Genomic DNA, 25,776 nt, shown 5'->3' on the forward strand with positions numbered 1-25,776 from the left:
AGGCTAGAGCAGGATTTGCACTTCAAGCTTTGAACCTCACCCATCTCCTTGCTGCGGGATCGAAAGCCATGCACCGGCGTCTCCTCCAGACCTCCTCTGGAGTTGTTCTATTTCTTGTGAGCATGGTGCTCCTTTCCACAAGGCGTTCCGGCATCCAGGAAGCGGTCGGCAACCAGAGACTTTCAGGAGGGATATCTGGCAGATGGGCATGGAGGGAGATGATGCTGGCGGGTGGGGCAGACTGGAGAAACAGGAGGGAGACTGAGCATGGAAAACAACTCAAGGGCCACGATGACGGTGTGGCGCATTCTGCTGCTGGGAAAGGCCTCTTGCTGGAAGAGCTTTTCATCGCTGTCAAAACAACCCAGAAGTTCCACCAGTCCAGGATGGGATTGCTGCTGGAGACCTGGATCTCCCAGGTTAAAGGACAGGTTGGTATGAGGGTGAGAGGGAGGGTTGAATGGACCGCTGACACCAGAATGCCTAAGGGAAGAACCTGTGTGTGATTCTCATATGCACTCATGCGCACGCATTGCCTAGAACCAAATGATGCCTTAAGCCAGGATTGGTCATTTGGAAGCCTCAGGGCTGGAAACATCCCCAGATGTGATTTGATTTAGCCCCAAGCCCTGGTGTTGCCTGCTTTTAATCAAAGCATAGTAAAAAAGAAAAATAAGAAAAGTGCCTGCTGTTGCACTTACAAAAAAGAGTATGTTTTTACAACGAAGCTGCCTTATACCAGATTCTAGTCTTTCCACCGTTCATTATGCTGATGGCCATCTGTCTCATTCATCATTTTATTTTACCCAAGAAAAGTAACATCAGTGTGTCTCTCGGAGAACTTCAAAGCAAGCCGAGGGAGCAAGCCCCATAGATTTGGAGGAGACTGATAATGGGGGAGGGAGGGAGGGGTGCAGAGCAGAGCATGGCGGTGTTTTTCTCAGCCAAATCCTGAGTCCTGAATCAAATCAGGCTGGTTTGGATCAACCCAGGATTCCACCATATTGCGTGGAGGTAGCCCCTGGTCACTCTGGGTTGGATCAGGTCCAGTTGAAGCAATCTGGGGCTGGCAAAAGAGGTGCAGGATCTGGTGGTAGCAAGAGGGGGGGGGAGGAGATATATAGGGTTTTAAACCTTAATTAGACACTGTGCAAGGTGCTCAGATTGGTTCAGAGTCTGGTGCCGAGTTGAGTTGGTCTCAGGTTGGATTGGTGTCTCTTCAAAGTGCCCAACCGAGCCCTGAATTGGATCAGGGAGAGGCATGCACAGCCCAACTGTTCTAACTATGCTTCCTTTGTGTGGCAAAGATTGTCCCTGCACTAGCTCCCCAATGCCTCTCAGGGCTTTTTAAGCTGCCTTAGAAACACTGGCCTTCCAAAAGACTTGTTTATGAGCTTCTCCACATGTTAAAGGTAAATGGGCAAAACATATTTGGTGAGGCAGATTTCATACTGTTTTCACTCATGAGGAAGGTAGAATTGGTTGACTCTGAGGCAGACAAAGGATTGCATTCATGTAATGTGTGAAACAGGCCTAGGAATTCATACATTCGTTTATGTATGAGTATATACTGTGCTTTTTTTTCTAAAAAAATGTTTAGGAGTACTCTCATTTTCCTACTCATATTGAAATACTGCTCCTCAATGACAAACTTAGATTCACAAAATGTTTAGATACCCCTGCATCCCCCCAGAAAAAAGCACTGAGTATATATCTCTCTCACACGCATAAAAAAGGGTAAAGGACCCCTGACAGTTAAGTACAGTCTCGAACAACACTAGGGTCGGGGCGTTCATCTCACTTTCCTGGCCGAGGGAGCCGACGTTTGTCCGCAGACAGTTTTTCTGGATCATGTGGCCAGCATGACTAAGCTGCTTCTGGAGAAACCAGAGCAGCGCACGGAAATGCCGTTTACCTTCCCGCCGGAGTGGTAACTATTTATCTACTTGCACTTTGACGTGCTTTCGAACTGCTAGGTTTGCAGGAGCTGGGACCAAGCAACGGGAGCTCACCCTGTTGCAGGGATTTGAACTGCCGACCTTCTGATCGGCAAGCCCAAGAGGCTCAGTGGTTTAGACCACAGCGCCACCCGCGTCCCTCTCTCACACATACACAAAGCAAAATGTTGAGGACCTTGCAAAATGTACGCAGATAGTTTGCCATCACACCAGCACCGAATGCTCTTTCAGGGGCGGACAGTTCTGGTTGACATATCATTTAGAAATTCACATCTCTAATTGGTGATTTAAGGAGCGAATGTGCCATATTCAGCCCTGCTATATTCCCAGCAAATGTGTTTTTTCTCCCCTCCCTCGTATTTTTTGTTGTGGTTGCTTCGTCCGCCTGGTTCCTTTTCTTTATTGCTGTCCCTCAGCTCCTTCATTCTTCCAGAGACAAGAGGCTCACAATAAAACCCAGGCTGGATTTGTGAAAAGGCCTCGCCACCGCCAGGCCCAGGGGAGGCCCACGTGCCTGGGCGACTGTCTGAATGACTTTGCCCATATTTCAGTACATAATGCAAGTACACTGTTTAACCAGCCTGCAGGCAGCTGGTGGGGAGATTGTTTAAGGCTTGTGTCTCTCTCTTTCAGTCCCCTTGGCTTCTTGAAAGCCCATTTTCCGCTTGAGAGGAGGTATTCTTTGCTGGACGCGATCCCCACTCTGCCCTTGGGATGGAAGAACATGCCACATGATGTTGTCGAGAGGGCCGGGGAGGGACTGCGGGGAAGAGGAGGAGGAGGAGAGTAGGGAAAACAGCAGAGAGCTTATAGGTCTTTTACACACGAACAGATGTTCTTTTCTGAATTCAAATTTCCTTTCACTACAAAGCTTCTGTTTAATCTGCTGTCAGATATCTTGCAAACATCACAGCAGGATTCTCGAGGGACAAACCTGAGCTATTCGATGGTCACCCCTTGGGCTCATGAGTTATTTAGGGATGCTGGATCAGACCAGGTTCTCCAGCCCCAGGCTGGTGACTAAAAGCTCAGTGTGAGCTGGCTCAGCACAATGAAGCCTATATATCGAAAGCATCTGTTCTACAAAAATGACTCATACCTATATTAGATATTATTGGGGCTCCAGAGCCCTAGCAGAACCTCCTGGTGCTACAGTAGGCGCTTACACATTGCGCCCCCCAAAAGGAAATACCCCCCCCTCTCCAAAATAGGTCAAAAGAGAACATACATTTGCAAAAACAAAACAAAAACCCACACATGCAAATTTATATCCATAGATAAAAATCTAGAAGGACCATAAGTTAAATAGAGTAGGGATTACTGCTATGGGTATGTGCATGCCTGTAAAGGTTCTAACTGTTTCCCCCCTCACATTTTTTAAATTCAATTTTAATTAGGACAAACAGGTGACAGAAAAAAAGAAATGAAGGGGAAAATAAATACAGATAAGCTGTCACAATTGTCAATAAAGAAATACAGGAAATGTACCGAAAGGAAAAAGATGTGTAGTCTATAATTGCAATGAGTCCTGCAGTTTAAATCAAAACAATTAGAAATTTTAATTCAAAAAAGATGATAAAACGTATTCCATCAAAACACCCGCATAGACCTGTGGTATCTGACACTCCTGTGCTTGTATATAAAATAAAATTAGACCAAATGGCAAAGCTGCGATCTTGAACACTTGGGAACCCTGGACGCATTTAGGTTATGCAATATTTTTTCTAAGAAGGGTGATTTGCCAAGTCTTGGAATAGCAATAGTCTAGATTACTGAGATCAAAAGTTCTGCAAAACTTGGCAATTGTGGCTCTGGTTGCTGTCAAAGGATGCAAAATCAGTTCCTTGTTATTCAGATCTTGATCCGAATCTGCAAACAGATTCAAAAAAGAAGACAAGGAGTGGGGTGAATTTTGTCCAGTTATCAATGGATTCTCAGAAAATACCTCCGTCCAGAACCCTTTTACCTTGAGGCAGTACCATCACACATATCAGTGGGTTCCAATACTCTGGCACCCCATCTAGCATAAGGGGGGAAGACATCTATATGGGGCCTTGAACCAGAGCATTTTCCAGTCTTCTTCTATCTGCACTCCACAGGTGCTAACTCCTACTCTCCCCTGTGGTGGTTCTTTAGCTTTAAACTGGACTTGAACTGGACCGCCCTCCAAAAAGAGAGCTCTTTCAAATAGAGGACTATACTCTGACAGCCTTTCAAACAGAGGACTGACCTCGGTAAAGTAGGACACATGGCCACACTAACAGATGCTGGTGCCTGCCCTGGCCAAATGTCATGCTGATTTGGGGCACTGTGGAAAATTGAAAATGGCTGTCCACAACTACTGCCAGAAGAACATGCATCAGAGGAAGTGCCCAAAAATACACTTTGCTGAAATCCCTTTCATAACTGAAGCTGGCCACGATCTATCTATGTTGTATTTGTTTTAAAAGCAATTTTTCAATGGGTGAGGTACTCAACACCAAAACACTTGCTGGGGTGGGGGTGGGGTGAATGCCATTCTACAATGACATTAGTGACCTGTTCCACTGAATGATCAACACCCTCTCAAAACTGCAATATGCAGGGTCCTTCGGGAAATACTAGCTTCAGATCCATCTGGATTTTTTCCAGCACAGAACAAACAAGCATATCAAAAGATTATCAACTAATCAATTAATCAGCAAAGGGGAGCGTGAGTCTCTCTCTCTCTCTCTCTCTCTCTCTCTCTCTCTCTCTGCAAAGAAGCTGGGTCAAATACTTACTTTCCATCATCATATAGCACTTTAAAACATATCAGAACTTGTTACAACCTCTATTTTGCTGCATCTCTGTGAGATGGGGGCATTATTATTCCATTTGTACAGATAAAACACTTTCTGAGTGTTCAAAGCATTTCACATTCATTACTTCAGTAATAATCTCATATGACGCATAGCCACAGTGGAGAGAGTTATGTGGCTTGTCACTGGATGGCAGGTATGGAACTCAGCACATTTTAGGCCCTGGAATAACCCTTCTCTCTTCTTTTTCCTCAGACATATGTCTTCACTGATAAAGGAGATGATGAGCTACGGGAAAAACTGGGTAATCCGGCCTTTAGTGTTGCGCAAGATCTGGAAACTGACTTCTGTAAACTGTGTGTCAGGAACGCTTGGGTAATAGCATCTTTACACGACTGACCGTGGGAAAGGGTTATAGCTCAGCCACAGGGCACATGCCTTGCATGCAGAAGTCCCAGGTTCAGTCTTGCATCTCTGAATGAGGTCTGGGGAAAACATTTGGGGTGTGTGTGTTGTGGCTGCTCCTCCCATTATTTCTGGGTTGAATCGAATGATTTATTTTTCTGGTATTGTGCGTATATGCGGTTGTGTGTGAGGCGATCGCGTGAAAGTGGGGGAGGGGACGCCTATACTGTAATAGATGGGATAACTCAGTCTTGACTCAGGGCTCAAACATACATGTACTTGTCCCGTGCTGCCTAGACATGGGCCTGAGTGGTTTTGCCTTTGCCCCACTGCTCCCTCTTGGAAAACTCACTCTTTAGTGCTAAATCGGAACAAACAGCAATGTATGGAAAACCCGATTGCTATTTGTTCTGATTCAGCCCTAAACTGCAGGTTTTCTCTGGGAAAAGTGGCTTGGCAAGAGGAAAACTGCTTGGACTCATGCATTCTAGGCACAGGAGAAGCGAAAATGTGGACAAGCCCTAAGACTGGGAAGACTCAGGTTGAAGTCCCTGCTCAGCCATAGAACTCACTAGGACCCTGATAAGGGGCAGTCAGTTTGACTGTCTGTTGGACTATGCTCAATCTTATTATTATTAGTATTATTAGTATTTAGTTTGTAAACCACCCTTCATCCAAAGATCACAAGGCAGCTCACAACATAAAATAATAATTATTAAATACAAATCAATATAACTGAGTCTATTCTGGGTCTATTCTGAGTATGACTTAAGGCTGTCTGTGTAAAGATAAAGAACCCTGAGAATGAAGAGCCATATCAACCATCAGCACCTGGAGAACAGACTGAGCAGGCAGACAGGTAACCCGGACATAGTCTTCTCCACTTTGGTGAGATGTGCTGAGTTTCTATTTACGGTAAATTATACTACTTATTTCTAGAATTGGCACCTCTTCTACGCCTCCCCCATGTGTTTCTTCTTTATTGGTGATGCAGAAATCTCCACCCAAGGCTTACTTCTGCGTAGACATGCGTAGACTTGCTCTGGCATCGCCAGTTCCAATCCAAATCTGCTTAATTGACAAGGTCCTCAGGGTCAAATACTGCTATGCTTGGCTCTTCAGCTATCAAGTAATTAGTAATTTCATTTACCGCAGCTTGTGCAGTTCTCCAGAAACACTGAATTAATGGGAAGAGCCAAAAATTATGACATAAAATCTGCAGGTATTGAACTGCAACACCAGCTAACAATCTGTGTTTGGTAAATACAACAAACAGAGCGATCCAAACCCTCAATCTATCCACTGGAAGAAGTTTAGAGGAGTTGGAGTGGAGGTATCTCTCTACACCCTGCCTTGACTTGACTCTGCTGACCTCCAGCAATGGCAGGGAAGCCCCAGCAGTGAGGAACAGCTCAGTGAACCACCCAAATGGCAAGTAAGTGGAAGCGACCATTAGTGGTGCCTCTGCTACCAGTAGCATTTCAGGGGAAGGGCTGGACTGGGTCTATACAGGATCTGCTGGATCCTGAGCTGGTCCTACTGCTGTCATGTGTTGACAGCATGCTGGATCTGGGCCTTCTCTTACTTCTTTCTTATTAATAGCTTTTAAATACAAAAAAACAGCATGGATAATACAGGTTTTGATACAAAGATACTAAGGAAAACTTGGACCTATGAAGACCTCCTGGTAAGATCAGATAAAGGATGGAAAATCAGAACATATGAAGATTTAAAGGATAAATTAATGGGTTGGCTACAATTTCACCAAATTAATGCCTTATGGAACGAACACAAAAAAACAGGGATGAATGAGAAAAAGTCCAGATACCAGGTGGAAATACTAGAAGGTAATTCCAAACTCTTATCCAAAATGTATAATCAATTACTAGATTGGGATACTAAGGATGAAGAGATAAAGGAAGTTATGGTCAAATGGGCCATAGACCTTGGACACAACCTAGATTACGATAGGTGGGTGAAACTTTGGAACAAGGATATGAAGTTCACAGCATGTGTTGGACTCCAAGAAAATATGGAAAAAATGATGTACCGATGGTACATCACCCCTGTGAAATTGGAAAAAATGTATAAGACCGGGGACAAAACATGCTGGAAATGCAAAACAAAAGAGGGTGATTTCCACCACATGTGGTGGGCTTGTGAAGAAGTGAAAAGGTTTTGGGGACTTATTTATGATGAATTAAAAATTTTTTTTGAAATATACTTTCCCCAAAAAACCCGAAGCCTTCCTCCTAGGAATGGTCGGAGAGGAGATCAAGAAAGAAGACCAAATAATGTTCCAATACGCAACGGTAGCCGCCAGGATATTGCTAGTGCAAAATTGGAAAACCCCTAACATCCCAACTGTTAGAGAATGGCAAATTAAGTTATTCGAATATATAGAATTAGCAAAGATGACACAAAAAATCAGGCATCAAAAAAGTGTAAAATTTATTAACGATTGGAACAAATTCATAACATACATAGAAGCAAATTTAGGAAATATTAAAATCACAGTAGGTGTAACATAAAGCCTGCGATGTATAGATAGAGGTTGTAAAAAGATACCGCAGAAAGGTATTGTGGTTATATAGCCCAAAACCGAGATGGAGGGAAGTCAATAAATGTTATGTTATAAATTGATGTTGGTTTGTTTTCCGTTTGTTTTCTTTCTTTATGGGTTGCTTTGTCTTTTTTCTTTTTTTTCTTTTTGTTGTTGTTCGTTTGTATGTTTTTGTTCCTTCACTTTGTATGTTTTTTTTTAAAAAAGAACTTAATAAAAAGAAATAATAAAAAAAGGAAAACTTGGTAAGCACAGGGCTATTTACAGATGATATAGAAGCGTGTAGGTTGTATACGAAATCCATCTATAAGCAAGACAAAAATACGTAGATTGACCTAGACAGGAAGGAAAAATCATAGATAAGCAGGAAGAGAAGTTACACATAATTTCAAATAAAGTCCAAGTATTTTGGTACATAGTTTTTGAGGATCATGTGACATATAATTTTAAAATGGCCACAAACAGTTGCAAAATCTCCTAGATTGCCCTCGCCTCATTGTACTTTCAAATTTTATGTTAATTTTTCAGAAACGGCAACAATTTTTTTAAATATATATATATTGCATGTCTAAGTTTAGATTCTTTGCATCCTTCGAGTTCTGAGATATGGTGAAACTCGCAGCCCACCAACATAAAAATGATCAAGTCCTTTGGATGAAGTTTCTTAGCCCAATCAGTAAAAACCAGACAATTAATATCAATTTGGATTGTGCAGCACATCAGCATGTGTTGTCAGGCTCATTGTGCATTAATAAATTTCCCTGCACAACTGGACAATACTGTCTACCGATTATGGAAGATCTGGGCCTTTTTGCTGCATCAGCCTGAGAGCTGGTGGAGCAAAGAGCCATTTTTCTGCCCCACTTCCCCCGCCCAGCTGTTGTGAGTAGTGGGGCAGTGGATGTTGTGGTGGCTATGCTGCCCCCATGAAGCTCTGTCTCTATTGGCCAGGGCTTTGGATTACTCTGTGTGATGTTAACTAGGTGTACCACTGCTATTGGGTGGGATTCACTGAATGAGTCCTGTCATCAGAAGCCACGTGCAAGGATTTCCACTTGAGCAACAAGGTCCCACCCTCCTCCCATGCCCCAGGCCCCCCAAATTGGGGTCAGGAGAACCCCAAGAAGAGCACACAGGACGAGGGGAAGGAAGATCATTCTGTCTGGCAAGCTGAAATAAAATCAGAAGACGGCGACCTTGAATTCCCCCTGAAGAGTTTTTTTTTTAAGGTTGATATTCAACGCTAGTCCTACTCAGAGTATACTCACTGAAGTTAATGGACATGAGTAATGTAGGTTCATTAATTGCACTTGGTCTCCTCTGAATAGGGCTTAGTTGAATACCACTCATAGATTTTAAACTGTCAGATCACAATATTGGAAGCACACCATTTATTATTATTTTTGTACCATAAATCCATTGTAGTTGCTCTTTTGTTGCCGCCATTTTCTCTCCAGATGAGGCTTCTGTTAAGGAGGTCCTAACTCATTTCCCCAGCTCTCAGAACCTCAATATCATGTTGCTGAGAAAATGAGATTCTTTCCCTGACTAGCGCTATCATTGCTAATGTGATTACTATGCAGAAGGTAATTGGCAACTCTTGTCAGCACCCCCTTGGGTAGTGCCTGGGAGGAGAATAATGACCATCAACGAACCAATGCCATTATCTGACTTTGCTTGATGAGCACTCCCTCGCCTGGTTTTGCTTATCAATAATTTGACTAGGTGTTCAACAATGAAATGTGGAGTTGTTGGTTTTTTTTTACAAAGTTAATACAACTTTGAGCTACCGATTCTACTTCGCTCTGTGCTTTTTAGCTAGTGAAACAGGAAGGAAGGAAGGAAGGAAGGAAGGAAGGAAGGAAGGAAGGAAGGAAGTCCCTTCACTTTACAATTCCAGCTCAGGCATGCTCAGCCAGTGCCTGCAAGCTGCTGTGCAGAGCTGCCTTTTCAGCTCCTATTTAGGGGTGCAATTGGCAGGACATCCGATAAACTACAGTACAGTGGTGCCTCGCAAGACGAAATTAATTTGTTCCGCGAGTCTTTTCGTCTTGCACGGTTTTTCGTCTTGCGAAGCACGGTCAGTCGCAACTGCACCTCTTCAAGCGGTTTTAAGAAAAAGGAAACAAACTCGCAAGACGTTTTCGTCTTGCGAAGCAAGCCCATAGGGAAAATCGTCTTGCGAAGCAACTCAAAAAACGAAAAACTCTTTCATCTTGCGAGTTTTTCGTCTTCCGAGGCATTTGTCTTGCAAGGTACCACTGTATTGGGGAAAGCCGTTGCCCAAATGCATTGTGGTTCTGAGATCTTGGGCAAGGGTAAACAAGCTTCACTGGAAGTACTACAAATAGTTTTGTTTTTAAATCTAGAACTATCCACAGTACTCCTGCAGAGAGCAGAAGAGACCTGTATCTTCTAAGAAATCAAGAGGTGGTAAAGGGAGTGATTCAGTCTTGGTGCACAACTAGGGGATTACGGACAGATCTGTCAGGCAGAACATGGCAATATTCAACACCTGTAGAGCAGGGTGGGGGATCTGTGGCCTTCCAGAAGTTGGTAGATTACAAATCTCATCAGCTCTGACCTTTGTTGGCTGAAGCCGATGGGAACTGGAGTTCAACAGTACCCGGAAGGCCACAGTTTCTGCACCCGTGCTGCATTTATTTATTATTATTTATTTCAATAATTTATATACTGCTTTATGCAGTAGTTTTGACGTGTTGTACAATGAAGACACAAAGGAGATACAAAGGATGAAATCAGTAAAATTAACCACACAATCAGAAAAGTTTACTTAAAATGCCTGCTGAAAAAAAGAAAAGTTTTCACCAGGCAGCTTAAGTTTAGTAGTGAGGCAGGCCTGCTTGATCTCAGTCAGGAGGGAAGTCCACAGAGTTGGGCCCATGATGCTCAAGGCATGGTTGCTGGTCATTGCAAGCTGTGCGACTGACCGGTGGATGACCACTAACAGCAACTCTGCTCACGACCTCCATGATCAGGCAGGGACATTAGGAATCTTGCAGTCCAATCTCACTGGACCCAAGTTCTTAAGGGCCTTGCGAATTAAGAACCTTGAAATTGGACTCGTACCATATGGGCAGCCAGTGCACGCTTTTAATCACCAGAGTTATTTGCTGGTGGTAGTCTGTCCTCTCACAAGTAGTCTAGCGCCAGCATTTTGCACTGGTTGGAGCTTCCAGCCCAGCCCCAAGTGTAGCCCCACAAAGAGCGTACTGCAGTAATAAAGTCTTCACATTCCCAATGCATGAATTAGGATCCCTGTCCAAGAATGGCTCTAGTTTCTGTACTAATCATAGTTGGTGAAAGACACTGCTAGTCAGGCTCTGAGCTTCCAGTGACAAAGATGCATCCAGTAGACTCCCAAACTATGAATCTTTTATTTCAAAGTCCAACCCCACATAGAGCAGGTAACTGGGCAATGTCTGTCTTACCCTGTATCTCAACTTATGGGGTGTCTAATTCAAGATATACCAGCATTCTTCTCATTGAGCATGGCTGTATCTAGTTTTATTATTTGGTGCAGCAGCTAAGAAAATTTGAGCAAATATCTTGAAGGAAATACCAGTGAATTTGAAAAGGTGATCCACTTGAGTAAGCTAAGTCAAGCGTAATCACTAAGAGTCTTTATTAAGGATTTATTTTAGCAACGGCTTTTACATTAAATGAGAATTGGGAAGCTCAGTTGGTCATGGTTTTTTGCCTTCCAGACATTTTACTTTTTTAAAAAAGCTACCATTTGCAATGGCCTGTGGCTTCAAGCAATAAACACTGACTGAGTTTCTGACTGCCTCTCACTAAAATGGTGACTCTTTGGAGCCAGCAGACTTAAGACAGTTATTGCAGCAAGCCTTCCTCTGTTCACTGTGTACTCGTGCTTATTTAAAACCATGGTGAGCTTTCCTCTCATCTAGGCTATTCCCACCCCATTCTCTAAATCATGGGTTGCTAACATGGCTAGCACCATGGGAGCACATTTGCCCACAGAAGCCTTCCCTGGCCGCCCCAGGATCTTGCCCCCGAGCCCCTCTCTGCTGAAATGAGGTTTGAAAGAAGTCTTTTGTTGCGCACACACATGTGTGCATTGTTGTAGTGCATGTGCTGCTTCAGGACATGTTTGGTGCAACAGTTTCTCTCATTTGCAAATGTGCCCAAAGGCCTGAAAATGTAGGGGAGCCCAGCTGGATTATCACAATGTGCCCTAAATGGGGCTGCCCTCGAAGATGACTCAGAAACTTCAGCTAGTCCAAAATGGAGCAGCCAGATTACTGGCTGGGGTTCCCTTTAGAATTCCTATACCCCTTGTTTTAAAACAGCTTCATTGGTTGCCAGTTCATTCTGGGGGTGCAACTCAAGGTGCTCATGTTAGTATTTAAAGCCCCAAGACCCTAAATATCTGAAATAACACCTCCTTCTCTACAAACACTCTTAGGTGTTAAGAGACTGGAAGAGGCAGCCAACTTGAAAGTACTCTGGGGGTGGGGTGGGGGAGAAAGGACATTCTCTGTGGCAGCCCCTAAGTTGTGGAACTTCCTCCTCATAGAGGTGTCTCTGGTACCTTCACTATACAGTTTTCAATGAATGTTGAACATGCACCTCTTTATGCTGGCCTTTGATGCTTGAGATGTATACTTTAGGACCCACCCTATTCTTGTGTCTGTAGTTTCTTTTAAACTGTTTTTAACGTTTCATTTTAAATTATTGTGATGTGCCCTGGGACCTTAGGGTGAAACGTGGGTTAATGAAAATAATATACAAACCGGCTTATTCTATTTATATCATTCTCACCCCTGCACAATGACCCTGTGAGGTAGATAGCTGGGAGAAAGTGACGGGCTGAATGTCACCCGAGAAGCTTTCATGGCTGAGTGGGGATTTGAACCTAGGTCTCCTTCAGTTCTGGTCACTATGCTGAACTCCTGCAGAGCATTGCTGTGGTACGGAAGACTTGGAGATGTACTGCACAAAGATGCCCTTTGCACTGGGGAAAGGTCTCCCATCTTTGTCTTGTTGAGGGTATAAGCTTGTCTGTGTTTGAAGTTGCTTTAAATAAATCAAAATAGGTCCAGGAACCCATCCAGAAAGCGTTTCTCCTTTTCTCATTAGGTGACCACGTGATCATCACAAACTGCTCTGCAGAGTACAGCCATCCAGCACTTTCTTGCAAAATGGCGGCGGAGTTTGATGCCTTTTTGGTTAGCGGCCTAAGGTGAGCAAATGGACTTGAGTTGGGAGATGTGACATGGGATGGAGTCCATTTCTGTCCAAGTTTAGTGAGATTATTTATTGACATATAAATGTTGTCAGTAAAAGTAAACACTTGTTCTCCATAGTTGGCTTTTTGTGGTCTAGTTATCCAAAGCTCCATTCAAACTGTAGTTTGCCTCTGCAAAATTGTCCTAGGAGGGAGCCACTAATTGGAGCCATCTGAGATCACTCAGGAAATGCAAACGGCATTTAGCATAGGTAGCATAAGGAGTCAGCTCCCTCTGATCAACATGCACTACAGAGCAATTGTCTGCTTGCTCCAGGTGGTGAATGCCAAGGTTAGTAAATTAAACTGTGTACGACAATGACTCAGTGACAGAAGTGCAGTTATACCAACCATGAATCAAGTGGCGCCTAGATTTAACTGGTGGGATAGATGCCAAAAAACTGTTCAACAGCTAACTATGACAGGGCAGTCTGGTCCATTAGGGCAAATGGGACACAACCCAAGCAACTCAGTCTGCGCTCAGCCAACCACCAACTGCTTGTTTTCTTTCTTACAATTTGTGTGAGTGTGTGCTTGCACGCCTGTGCCTCTTATTGGCTGTGGCTCCACTCACTGTTGTTCTCCCTGCCTTCTACCCTACCAGTCCCAATGGGCAGCAACCGCCATTGTTATGGAATCAAGTTGAAATTATATTCTCCTCTTGAATCTACTGGCTGTGCATTTCTCCTCCTTCTCCAGCTGGTTTTGCCACCTTGATGACGACAACTACCTGAACCCACAAGCTCTGCTCAAGCTCTTGTCTTCCTATTCTCCGGACCAAGATGTGTATATTGGGAAGCCCAGCTTGAACAGGCCAATTCGTGCCTCAGAAGCTTCGCCTAACAATCAGACAGTAAGTCCAACCCCTTTACTTCAGGAGTAAACAGCAGGTTGGCTGGGAATTCTAAGGGCAGCTAGGTGAGCTTCTGCACCCCAAACAATAACAACATCTGGTTTATCACAGTTACAACTGCTTTGAGGAGAGAGAAGAATGTATACCAGGCTGATCTCAGGAGCAAATGTTGGGTTCCTATCATAAATTTCAACAAAACATTGAATCTCCTCTGCATTCCACCCTTTGCCTATAAGGGAAGAGACTGCATAGCTCAGTGGTAGAGCATGTATGCTGAATACCCAACATCTCCATTTTTCCTTCTTTCAGAAGTCAGTGTATTTTTGGTTTGCCACTGGAGGTGCTGGATTCTGCATCAGCAGGAAGCTGGCCCAAAAGATGGCTCCCTGGGCAAGGTGAGCAGTGACCACTAAAAGATCTTGTATGAATGTCTCTCATTTCACATCTTCCTGCAATGGCTGGGGTGGGGAACCTGTGGCCTTTCAGATGTGGTTGGACTCCATCTCCCATCAGCTCCAGCCAGAATGGCCAGCGGTCAGGGACAATACAGATTTGCGTAAAGTTTGCATCTGCTGATTTATATGTATGGAGGCACATTGAGCCAACTGTCTGAGGGAAAGCTGCTCTGCAAGTGAAGTTTTAACAATTAACCCCCTGTGCCATCCCTTAACAATGCTCCTGGATGGGAGGTTAATAGATGTAAATGAAGATGAACATTTGCTGAAGTGTGCGCCTGCACTCACTGTATCTTTCAAAGGCATTTGCATGTGCACGCTGTAGGGATCAGACAGTCCTTAAGGTACTTTGGACCCAAATTGCTTAGGGCCTTGTGAATTAACACAAGAAACTTGAACCTGGCCCTGTGGCAAATCAGCAACCAGTGCAGGTCTCTCAGTAGTAGAGTAACAGGCTGTTGGTAGTCTGTTCCTGTGAGCAGGTTGGCTGCTGCCTTCTGTACTCCTTGCTACTGCCAGACCAGATACAAGGGCAGCCCCACATAAAGCGTCTCACAGTAATCACATCTTGAGGCCACCAATGGATGGGTGACTGCGATCAAGCTGTCGTGGTCCAGGACTGGTCGCAAATGGTGTACCAGCCAGAACTTACAAAAGCACTCCTGGACTCAGAGGTCACTTGGGCCTCTAGGGATAGTGGTGGATCAATGAGTACCCCCCAGACTAAACATTGGATGAACTTTCTGGAAGTAAGAGCTGTTAGGCAGTGGAATGGTCTCCCTCAGGAGACCGTGGACTCTCCTTCCTTGGAGGTTTTTAAGCAGAGGTTGGAAGGCCATCTGTTATGGATGCTTCAGCTGAGATTCCTGGATTGCAGGGGGTTGAACCTTGGGTTCCTTTCCAGCTCTATGATTGTATGATTCTATGACTGTTACAACAGGAATGACATGTTTTGGGCCTTTGGCAATATCTTAGAACTCTCCAGTGGTTAAAAAAAAAAAGGAAACTGATTTGAAAACAGGTGCAGACTTTCTAAATGGCAAATGAATATGCATGATGTTGGTCAGCCAAAGGTGATGGCAACCTTTGTTAGAAAACCATATGTTTAGGGAAGAGGTCATTCGTTGTAGAGCAGGGATGGGGTACATGTGGACCTATAAGTTGTTGTTGCTGGACTCCAGCTTCCATTAACCCCAGCCGGCATGGCCAGTGGTCAAGTATGATGGGAGTTAAATCCCAATAATGATTTGGAGAGCCAAGGGTCTCAGTCCCTGATGTAGAGTGATATTAATGCACATGGGTCAATTTCCACTGTAATTTGAAAGTTGTGCTATTAGTAGTATTAGCATTACTACTTTTTTATCTCAAAGCACAATGTTTACATAAGATGAAGAAAAATCGACAAAATATATATGAGACGAAAGCAGGGAATATACCAAAGAGAAATAAAAACAGCTGTTTCAACAACAAAAAAGTTACAAAAACGAAACATATGGTTGAACATTATCATTAAATTTTTCATTCCAGTAATGAATAAACAATGCCCAGTGTTCTACAAACTTGTTATCTAACTGGCATCTTTCCCAAACCCTTATATAATATGTCAGTTCAGTCATTTTGGCTATTTGCCCAATCTTTTCCTCACAGTCGTTAAACTTGGAAGCGGTTGCACTTTTCTTCTTAGCTGCCAAATTAATCTTGATTGTGCACAAAAGGTTAATAATAAATTCAAGATCACGTGTCCCAACCTTTCTAGGTATATCACAAAAGATAGAATCGTTTGTGAATCAAATGGTAATTGGTAATCTATAACATCTTTTACTATCCTAAATTATTGCTTGTCTGCCAATATATTTGTATTTTGGGGCAACATGACCAATTATGAATAAAATCAGCTGGAGCAGAATCATCCCACTACAAATCTAAAACACACAGATACACATACACACCCTAAAGTAGCTCAAAAAGGATTTGATTGCACTGATCCTTAATTTTATATACATTTTCTCTCAAGTTCACACAGAATAATTTTGAAGGAACATTGTCCCAAATCTAATTCCATGCATTTTCTATGAATGTTTGAATCTTTCCCCTATTTTCTTTTGTAGCACTGAATTTTGTTTCGATTAACATCCAAAACCGATCATGGCCCCGACTGCACTGGCTACCAATTTGTTTCTGGGCCCAATTCAAAGTGCTGGTTTTGATCTATAAAGCCTTAAACAGCTCTGGACCACAATACTTCAAGGACCAACTCTCCCTTCCTCTTCCCATAGGAACCAACCCAGACCCCATAATCAACATTTGAACCCTTCTCCGTTTGCCTCCTCCACGTGAGGAGCAACACGAGAATGGGCCTTTTCTGCAGTGGCTCCCCATTTGTGGAATGCTCTCCCCAGGGAGGCTTGCCTGGTGCCTTCATTACATTTCTTTAGGTGTCCAGCGAAAACATTCCTCTTCTTCCAGGCCTTTGGCTAATTATACAATCTATAGCCTTTTAAACTGTATCTGTGAGGGTACTGTTTTTGTTACTTACTATGGTATGTATTTTTGCTTTCTGTATGGTAAACCACCTTTTGATCCTTGGATGTTGGGCAGTATAGAAATATACATCATCAAGATCATCATCCTATATGACCAAATACTTGTTTTTAGTCTCAGTAGGAGATATTTACCTTTCCCACTGCAGAGCAAACTAAGAGTCTTGCACACCCTATGCCTGATATCGACAATAGAAGACAATGTAAGAGGGTCAAGGCCCTTTCGTGTTGCCCTTTGCTATGGCTCACTGGCATGCATGCTAAAGAGGAAGTCCTCCACACTAAAGGAAAAATAGAAGATAACGATGTCCAGGTCAGGCAGTCAGGGCTTCTCTCGCCATGTACTTCCTCCCACAAATTGATTTGATGGTTTATCCCTCCTTCAAACTGGTTTGATGGCTTGCCCCTCTAAAATGCTGTGTGCTTAACAAATACCATATCTGAAAATCCTGGGGTGAGGAAAGCCAGAAAATCTTACACTAGATGTTCTTTTTATGGCAGTGCATTTCCGTTATACACAATTCTTCCTAATTAAATTATACCACTTCAACAATTTAAAATTTCCTAACAGTCCTAAATCAGGCAGGACCTTATAAATATTGAACAGATGCTAATGGTGAGACATTTGACTCAGTTTAGGTTTATAAATCTTCCATGTCTCCCATACAACTAATATGTACTAAAGGACAGTGTATTTTCTTTAAAATCTATTCTGTCTTATGGCATAATATAATAAATAGTTCAGGGGAAGGGAATTTTTACATCCTAGTGTCCCAATTCTGTGCTTTTATCAGTACCAAACATTCCCTTGCTGCTGCTAAGGGTGATGAAAGGTAGCAAAGAAAAAGATTTGATACAGCTAATTGCCTGCTCCCAACTCTACTGTATGTGGCAAAGACGCATGCCAATTTCATTCTCATTTTTTGCCTCTAGCCCGAATGAACTTAGTAATATATTGTTGCCAGGTCTTTACAGTTATCAGTATAGATAGGAAGAACCATAAATAATGGTTTGACAAAATTATTATCTTTACTGTACAGATTGTTCCAAACCATTAAATCTTTAAATTAGCCCGTAACAGAAACTTCTGCATTTCTTTAATCACGTTAACATAATTATCCTCAAACAACCTATTCAAGCAATCGGAAGACTATATTCCAGGTATTTAATGACATAGGTTTTCCAGGAAATTTCAGAAAGGAGGTGTGCTTCAACTTTCATTTGTTTCTCTGTGTTTAATACCAGAATTTTGGATTAAAAACCCCTGATCTTATAACAAGATACTTCATTGAAAGAAGTAGCAGACAAAGTTATTGTAATGAATTTTCATTCCTCTAGTAAAGTCCGTCCAGTCCAGTCCATAGGATTTATTAATTTTAGCATTTTTCATCACTTTCCCCCTAGTAAATAATGACTTCTGGTTCTATTGCATTTTCAGGAATGAAATACTTTACTTAAAATATCATATATATTGTCTAGAAGACTATGAGCACAAGTCTAACCAAGCCTATTAAGAAGTAAGTCTTATTGAAACAAATGGGGCTTTCTCCCGGCTAAATTGGGTTGGGATTGCAGCCTCAACAAATGCTTCAGGTATGTTGCACATACAGCCTCTCCATTTTTGCATGACGAGGAGTCATTTCCTTTGCTACTTTGATTGCCAGGATTTTTGCCAGCCTTTCTCAAATTCCGTACAGCCAATCTTCCAATGATTGAGGACCCCATAAGATAGAAAGACCCTATGCACATACTATAGGCTCTTCTCTACAGTTTCTTCCCTCACTCGTGAGCAGTTGGGGGAGAGGGGTATGACAAGATGACAGTGGCACAGCCCCACTCTCTCCCTCCATGTGATCACAATGGTGTGAAGGACACTGACCCCAAAATCACTTCTGTTGCAATATATCCAAAGCTTTTCCCATGGTGTGGCTATACTAGACCAGTTTTTGCCAACTGGGTATTCTCCAGATGTTTTAGACTACAACTTGCATCAGCTCCAGTCAGCTGGCTGGGGCTGATGGGAATTGTAGTTCAAAACATCTGAAGCATATCAGATTACGATACAATACAATAATCTTTATTGTCATTGTCCCATACAGAACAACGAAATTGAAAAATCTACATAAGACATTCAAAAACCAACAAGCCTGCTATCCCAGCTATCCCAACCTGATTAGCCCGCTAAAAACTCTGATACCCCATTTTTAAATACAATATACTCCCATAGAGACTCCTTATACTGCATTTAAAACCAAAATCACATTTGGGTAGAAACTGTTTCTCAGGCGGCTAGTCCTAGTCTTTATAACCCTGTACCTTCTTCCGGAAGGCAGAAGCTGAAAGAGATCATTTCCTGCACTATCTCTGCAGATTGTTGAAGGCTCTGTGATTCTGTTCTCTTATGAGGATCATGCCTATTTTAAATGGATCAGTTCCTAGACATTTTCCCAAGCTTTTTGCTCTCTTTAAAAAACAACAAACACCAAACCTTCTGCTTGCTGATTTCTTTTCTTTTTTTGTTTATTTAAATAAGCTGAAAGTTTAATTAACTGCCCTGTCACCACTGACTTTTCTCCATCCCAAATAACAATATGACCCATAGTCTGTATGTGTGTTAGTTTAAAATACCGCTGAATTTTTTCCTTGGTAACATTCTTAAGCAATGGAGTATTTAATTTCCAAGACTGAAACAAAATGGTATGTCCATCTTTCAATTACATGGTTATTGGTGCAAGATCTGCATAAAGCTGAGACTCTTACCTTAACATCTACTGTTTGTGCTAAAACACCCGCTGTGAAGAGACAAAATGAATATATTAATGTGAGTAATGCAGTCTCAGGTCAATGGATAACAACACCTCCATGAATCAATAGGCTAAAAAAAGCTCTCGAGTCTAGATTCTTCATAATACTTCGGGAAACATTCCAACCAGAGAGACCACATCTTGATTTGTCCAAACTCAGTGGATTTCTCCAACTAGGGTCCATTGCAATCCCTTCCTACAATCATCTTGCCCTCAACAACATTTTGCAGGCATTGAAACAGTCCTGTATTCCCTCCCTCTCCTTTGTACCAACAATTATATATATAAATACATCCTAAGGTGCTGTTTTGATCTACTACATATGTGCCTTTCACAAATTGTCTATTCTCATATGCAAAATAATATAATTTCTTTTCTTTTTTTAAAAAAAGACCAATTTGATATGTATTTTTAACAATTGCTACTCTCCTTTTTAAATAAAACAGGCTGCAAAAATGGCTCCTAACTTTCATGTTAATTGGTTATGAACAGCACTGGGGACAGATTTAGGCACTTTGTAGATTTTGTATTTCCAAAATATACAGGGCCACTGAAAATCTCTTTTGTGTCTAGCAGAAACTAATCCCTGGGGTCCACCAAGACAAATGGCAGGTTATAAACAAAAAACAAACAAAAAACAAACAAACAAATTAAGGCTGCAGTCTTAACCTACCAACTTGCTATAAGTCTTATTTATTCAGTTTCTGAATAAAGAGTATATAACAGGGTTGGGGAACCTGCAGCCCTTCAGATGTTTCTGGACTTCAGCTCCCATCATCCCTGTCCATTGGCCATGTTGGCTGGGGCTGATGGGAGTTGGAGTCCAACAACAATTGGAGGGTCACCTTTTCCCCAACTCTGGAATTATAACACTTCATGCGGCCAATGAACTGAATTGTGGGCCTCCAGATGTTGTCAGATCCCAGCTCACTTCGGGCCAATGGTGAGAGATGATGAGCGTTCTAGTCCAGCAACATCTGAAGAGCACCACGTTGGCTAACCTTGATGTAGATGATGGTGTTGTCAGCCTGCCTAACTTCTGTTGACCTTCCTCAACAGTGCAAGCCTGCTTGTGTTTTCTCAGGAGCCCCATTGTATTCAGTGGTGCTTACTCCCAGGTAAAGGTGCATAGGATTGCAACCCAAGACTATTACAAACATTGCTCCAATAGCAATGGCCATGACAGGACTTTCCCTCCTTTCTCTCCCTCATCCCATTTTGCTGAACATCCAGCCTGAGACATTCTGGAGAAGTCAAAACTTTGCTTACTATTTGTGATATTTTAGTTACCCCCAATAAATGTATCACCCCACAGTAGTTTTCAGCACAGCTCCTTCTCTCTCCCTCTCTCTGCATTCACTTACCATCCCTCCCACTTCTAAATATGGATTTCTTGCAGGGGGAAAAACCCCAGCAGCTTCCCTTCTCTTTTTGAAGTTTTAAACCAAATAATGAACTCATTAATTTTCATATTACACAGGAAGTGGGCCAGGAAAAGGAAGCTGCCCTGTTGAGGAACTTATTAGCACATTTGTCTCCTTTACACAGAGTATTGATTCAGACATCTGATTTGCAGGCAAACGGGGTTCAAAAGGAATAGGGCGGATTTGTTGAGCACGCATTCTAAGAGTGAAAAGACAGCTGAATCTAGAGGCTCGGCCATTGACTGGTTGCAATTTAGAGGACTACAAAGCTAGCATCATTCATTGGCTTTCCCCAGCCTGGTGCCCTCCACATGTTGGTGGGCTATGTAGCTTTGCAAGAGTTCCCCCCTAATGGATTGTTGTATGCATAAATACAAGGGAAGCCTTTTTAATCCCAGACAACAACTCTTAAGAACCAGTGCTAGAAGCTTCCTCCTGTTTGATTCTCTGAGCAAACACCGATGGGCCAAAACTAGCAGATGTACAAGAATTGAACGAAGCTTGACCTCCAAGTCATGATGGCTATATATTACTGCCAGGAATGTAGGCACTTTATTATTACTATTACTGAGGCAGACATTGGTCTATCTAGCTAGGCATTGTCTACACTGCCTGGCAGCAGCCATCCAGGATTTTCGCTGGGGGTTTCTCCCAATCCTACCTGGAGATGTTGGGGATTGAACCTGGAACCCTCTGCATGAAAACCTCTACCTCGGGAAAATTGCAGTCAAATCCGACAGTGCATATTCTTGTTACTTGGTGAGCTTAGGAGCTAATGACCCCAGCGCTGTATTGCTGATAGGCAGAGACTCAGACCATAGAAATGTAATTGGTAGAGAGGGCTCTGTGTGATGTCATTTCCTCCTCCTCTCTTGAGTGGGAAGAATCAAAGAAGTATTTCCTATTCCTTCCCTCTCTCTTTCTCTTCGACCAGCAAGAGGACATCTGACTGTGCCAGGGGCTGGCAGGGCTTTGAAGAATGTGTGGTGGAGGTAGGGGACCAAAGGAGTGGCCTGTTCTCATCCACCGCATTCAAGAAATCCAATAACAGAGTTGTGCACAATTGCACACAATTATCATTGTGCGATGCTAATTAAAAATAGTATTTAAACCCAAGAAAATGGCTATGATTGTAGTGCCATACAACTTGAGGCCACAATTACACAGATGTTTATGTATGTGTGCCACCTCTCAGCCCTACCTGCCCACCATGATATAATTCACATTCCCTGGGCAAACACGGGTCTTCCACCATCCCCACTGTCAGATTCCTTTCCTTAATTTTATGAAATGAATGGATCTGGCCTGCTTTGTTTTCCAGTGGCAACAACTTCCTGATCACATCTGAGCTCATCCACCTCCCAGATGACTGCACCGTGGGCTATATCATTGAACGTAAGCTAGCCGGTCACTTGGTCCCTAGTGACCTGTTCCACTCTCACCTGGAGAACTTGCACGTCCTCCAGGTTCCCCAACTTACTAAGCAGGTGAGATGATGCAGGAAACACCATCTTGCCCTTGTTGGAGAAAGTGGGCACTTTCCAAATGAACTGTTTTTGAATGACAGTTCAGACGCATGAAATTGCCCCTCCGCTATGCATTTGTTGCCCAGAATCCAATCATCTCCTCTTGAAGTTCCACATCGGTCGCCGTGATATAGCATTTTCTCAGTCGAATTGGGATGTGTTGTATTTTGTACCTGGGGGTAACATAATTCTTTCCCCAGATGAACTCATCCATTGCTGCTGAGATTGCCGGGGCCAGCCTTACACTTTACGCTACTGCCTGTGGCATGATATCTCCCCATCCATTATGTGTGACCAGATAGCCTGCTTTTGTCTTTGAATGGGGATTCGCAAGACTATCAAAATGCGGCTGGGGTTGTCTGGATAAGAGAGAGAGAGAGAGAGAGAGAGAGGGAGGGAGGGAGGGTGGGAAGGAGAGTCAGGAGAAGGAGAGAGGAGCAGGCAGGAAAGCAGTCATTCACATCATCTCCTCAGTAATTGTGACACTGATTGAATCAATCATGCATTATTTAGAGGAGGCTTTCCTGACAAATGCTTCCCCAGACACTTCTCTGCAATAATAGGCAAGGGGATGGAAAAGCAATTAACTAGCCAATAAAACTTCTGCCAGTCAAAGTCCAAGAAAAGGCAACTCCTTCCACTCAAGAATAGAAGTCTTAGTGCCAATAACTTGTCCTCTTCTCCCCCGAGGGCAGTGTGACCCAACCAGCAGAATCACAGAGTGAAACTCTTGCTGGACTGTACCATTTTAGAAAGCAGAGGGTAGGCCACATGTTTCAGGGGTGGGAAACTTGTGGCCCTCCAGATGTTGTTGGACTCCAGTTCCTATTGGTCCCTTTCAGCACGGCCCAATGGTCAGGGGTGAAGGGAGGAACACCTAGCAGCCAATGAAAAGGCTTAGTAAGTTAGAACACGTCTACTGTTGTTGCTGTTGTTAAACAAATGTATAAACTGCTTCATAGCATGAAGCCATTGAAGCACTGTATAAGATAAAGATAGAAAATAACACAAAAATGCAAGCTTTAAAATCAATAAAATAATTGCAACAAACTCTGAAAGCAATAAAACAGAACAAAACAACAACATAGCCATTTCTGCCACTATGCTGTTAATATTCCATAAATGACTGGGTCATAAACAAAAATGTGTTCAATAAGTACCAAAACATCATGACGCTAGGCCCCTTTCTAATTTTGGCAGGTGATTAATTCCAGAGGGCTGGAGCTGTGACACTAAAAGCCCAGTTTTTAGCACAAGCTAAGCACACACTCTCTCTGCAGTGCCCCATTATACCTGGGATAGTAGTTTCTATGTTGGTTTTTAAAAAAACCAAACACCAACAGCATGGGGGGGGATGGTGGCAGAGAGGTTTGATCTTGAATGCTCCATCCCAACTAGAACTGCCCCCATGTGATTCTGCTGGTTATGTCCTTCAGCTCTTTAATCTGATCCCTTGCATGGCAATTGCTCGAAGGCGAAGAGCCTGGAAAAATATGGTTAAACCTGTGTTCCCAACAAGTCTGGAGCACCTGGAGAAAATAGAGGTTACTAGAAACCACCCAGGCATTGTAATTTGAATAATTTTCAGGTAGCAGAATGCATGTGTGTGTAATAAATTGGAGAGGGCAGTAGACTCGTACGGTTGAGAAGTATCTTTGGCTGTGATGCGTAAAAGGAGTTTGTTGCCCACAGGGCATGTATATTCCTCAGTCATCTCTCTTCCTTTCTGGTATTTCCTTGTAGGTCACTCTCAGCTATGGCATTTTTGAGAAGAAGCTCAATGTCATCGAGCTTTCTGGTCCTTTTTCTCCACAAGATGACCCTTCCAGGTATCTCCCGTGAGAGCAGATCTTTCACAACGTGCTGGCAATGTTAAGAGGGCTTGAAGGACAAGGGTAAAAAGCCTGAATAGAGCCAAACTGGGGGTACCAGCAGAGCTTTGGGTAGGGTCGATGCTGATGAGGAGCAGAAGCCTGCAGTCCTATGGCCAGAGCTGAGCCGAGCATTTCTGCTGCTCATGGTTTGCTCTCTTTTATCACCCTTTAAGCTCAGCCTTTATTGCAAAGTCTGGAACCGAAGCCAAACATTCAAGGTTATTCAGCCCCAAGGGGATGGGCAGGGCGTACTTTGGCTGAGGCGCCTATTAAATCTACACAGGATTAGAGGGTGAGAAGCATCCATCTAGACATTTCACTGCAGTGCAGTGTGAGAGCATCTGGTGTTGGATGGGGCACTGGGGAGCACGTACTCCTCACATGCAGCCCTTTCCCCATCTGCAGCAAGAGCCGTCTCTTTACATTCCTTCTCTCTTCCCCCCTCCTTTCTAGGTTCCGATCGCTTCACTGCCTTCTTTATCCAGACACTTCCTGGTGCCCACAGCCAGTCATCCTGTGAAAACTGCTCAGAAGGTCTGACCGTGAATGGTGGAGAAGAACATGAGAAGAGCCCTGCTGGACCAAACCAAAGATTTACCTAGCCCAGCCTTCTGTTCTCACAGTGGCCCAGGGGCCCAGGGGCTGGCCACAAGCAGGACATCAGTGCAACAGTACTCTACTGCTCCTGATCTCCATCAACTGATGGAGATGCATGAGGCAGTTTACAGCCATCATGGCTAGGACCTCTTGATAGCCTCATCCATCACAAATTTGTTTATTCCCCCTGTAAAGCTGTCGAGTATTCCAAATCCCTGTTCAACAGAGACCACAGTAGCTGTGTGTTGACTTAGCTGAGGGCTTTATTGATTACTGAAGGAAGAGCTGAGGCAAGAGGGGAGATACGTTAAAGTGTGTGGCAAGAGGATGGATTGAGAGCTGCTCTTCAAGTTATGTCAAATGAGGTGTTGTTGTTTAGTCGTTTAGTTGTGTCCAACTCTTCGTGACCCCATGGACCAGAGCATGCCAGGCACTCCTGTCTTTCGCTGCCTCCCGCAGTTTGGTAGTTCTTACATTCCAGGTTCCTATCAATATTTTTCTTTACAGCATTAGACTTTCCTTTCGCTTCCAGGCATATCTGCAACTGAGCGACCTTTCGGCTTTGGCCCAGCCGCTTCATCAGCTCTGAATCTACTTGTACTTGTCCTCCGCTCTTCCTCAGTAGCATGTTGGACGCCTTCCGACCTGAGGGGCTCATCTTCCAGCGTCATAACTTTTATATGCCTGTTGTCTTTGTCCATGGAGTTTTCTTGGCAGGGATACTG

General features: G+C 43.3%; 1 protein-coding gene across 2 annotated transcripts; it reads left to right on the plus strand.

Annotated features, from left to right (window-relative positions):
• MFNG (MFNG O-fucosylpeptide 3-beta-N-acetylglucosaminyltransferase) lies at positions 1–25,776 on the plus strand. Of its 2 annotated transcripts, none has more exons than XM_053407091.1 (8): positions 1–431; positions 4,994–5,042; positions 12,831–12,933; positions 13,678–13,831; positions 14,141–14,226; positions 22,376–22,541; positions 24,324–24,409; positions 24,908–25,776. In XM_053407091.1, the coding sequence occupies exons 1-8, from the start codon at positions 69–71 to the stop codon at positions 24,972–24,974; spliced, it is 1,074 nt and encodes a 357-aa protein (XP_053263066.1). In that variant the 5' UTR covers positions 1–68; the 3' UTR covers positions 24,975–25,776. The 2 variants fall into 2 exon arrangements, with proteins under 2 accessions (XP_053263066.1, XP_053263067.1); XM_053407092.1 differs by lacking the exon at positions 1–431 and adding an exon at positions 6,420–6,578.

This window comes from Podarcis raffonei, chromosome 10 (genome assembly GCF_027172205.1).
Source record: "Podarcis raffonei isolate rPodRaf1 chromosome 10, rPodRaf1.pri, whole genome shotgun sequence".
Classification (NCBI taxonomy): domain Eukaryota; kingdom Metazoa; phylum Chordata; class Lepidosauria; order Squamata; family Lacertidae; genus Podarcis; species Podarcis raffonei.

Bases quoted from the DNA above. Each gene is read 5' to 3' on its own strand.
- MFNG (XM_053407091.1), top strand. From the start codon at position 69: ATGCACCGGCGTCTCCTCCAGACCTCCTCTGGAGTTGTTCTATTTCTT. The intron at 432-4,993 runs GTTGGTATGAGG...CTTTTTCCTCAG, and splicing joins TCTCCCAGGTTAAAGGACAG to ACATATGTCTTCACTGATAA. The intron at 12,934-13,677 runs GTGAGCAAATGG...CTCCTTCTCCAG, and splicing joins TTTTTGGTTAGCGGCCTAAG to CTGGTTTTGCCACCTTGATG.